Below are 553 nucleotides of genomic sequence, written 5' to 3'. Positions count from 1 at the left end.
CCAGAGGAGGGGCCCCGGGCGCTGGCAGTGGGGTGCCGGGTCCTGTGTCCCCACTGCCTGGCGCCCCGCACTGGGCAGCGTCTCCATCTTGTCTCACCAGCGTGACAGGTCCTTCCTGTCCCCGCAGCGCATTTCCTGGAGCAGGTTAAACAGGAGTGTCATTTCTTCAACGGGACAGAGCGGGTGCGGTACCTGCTGAGCTACATCCACAACGGGCAGGAGTACGTGCGCTTCGACAGCGACGTGGGGGAGTACCGCGAGGTGACTGAGCTGGGGCGGCCGGACGTTGAGCACTGGAACAGCCAGGAGGACATCCTGGAGCGGAGGCGGGGCGAGGTGGACAGGCTCTGCAGACACAACTACAGGGTGTCTGAGGGATTCCTGGTGCAGTGGAAAAGTGAGCATGGGGCAGGGGCGAGGGCACGGGTGGAGTGGGGGAAGGGGTGCGCACACAGGGCTGTGAGGAGCACCCTGAGGGGCCTGAGGGCAGCTGTGGGACCCTGAGGTCCTGTCCTGTGTGGGGCGTTACCGGGGAGCCCAGTCCTGTTCAGTC

At 65.6% G+C, this 553-nt stretch overlaps 1 protein-coding gene across 1 annotated transcript; it reads left to right on the top strand.

Annotated features, from left to right (window-relative positions):
• Nucleotides 1-108: 108 nt before the first annotated feature.
• LOC102754459 (HLA class II histocompatibility antigen, DRB1-4 beta chain-like) lies at nucleotides 109-397 on the top strand (the record flags this gene model as incomplete). Its single annotated transcript, XM_006753252.1, has 1 exon — nucleotides 109-397. A coding segment is annotated over one exon (289 nt), but the record flags the coding sequence as incomplete, so codon positions are not given.
• Nucleotides 398-553: the final 156 nt, after the last annotated feature.

This window comes from Myotis davidii, unplaced genomic scaffold (genome assembly GCF_000327345.1).
Source record: "Myotis davidii unplaced genomic scaffold, ASM32734v1 scaffold351, whole genome shotgun sequence".
Taxonomy (NCBI): Eukaryota; Metazoa; Chordata; class Mammalia; order Chiroptera; family Vespertilionidae; genus Myotis; species Myotis davidii.
The sequence above is the reverse complement of the archived record's forward strand: the minus strand, read 5'-3'. Positions and strand labels throughout refer to the sequence as shown.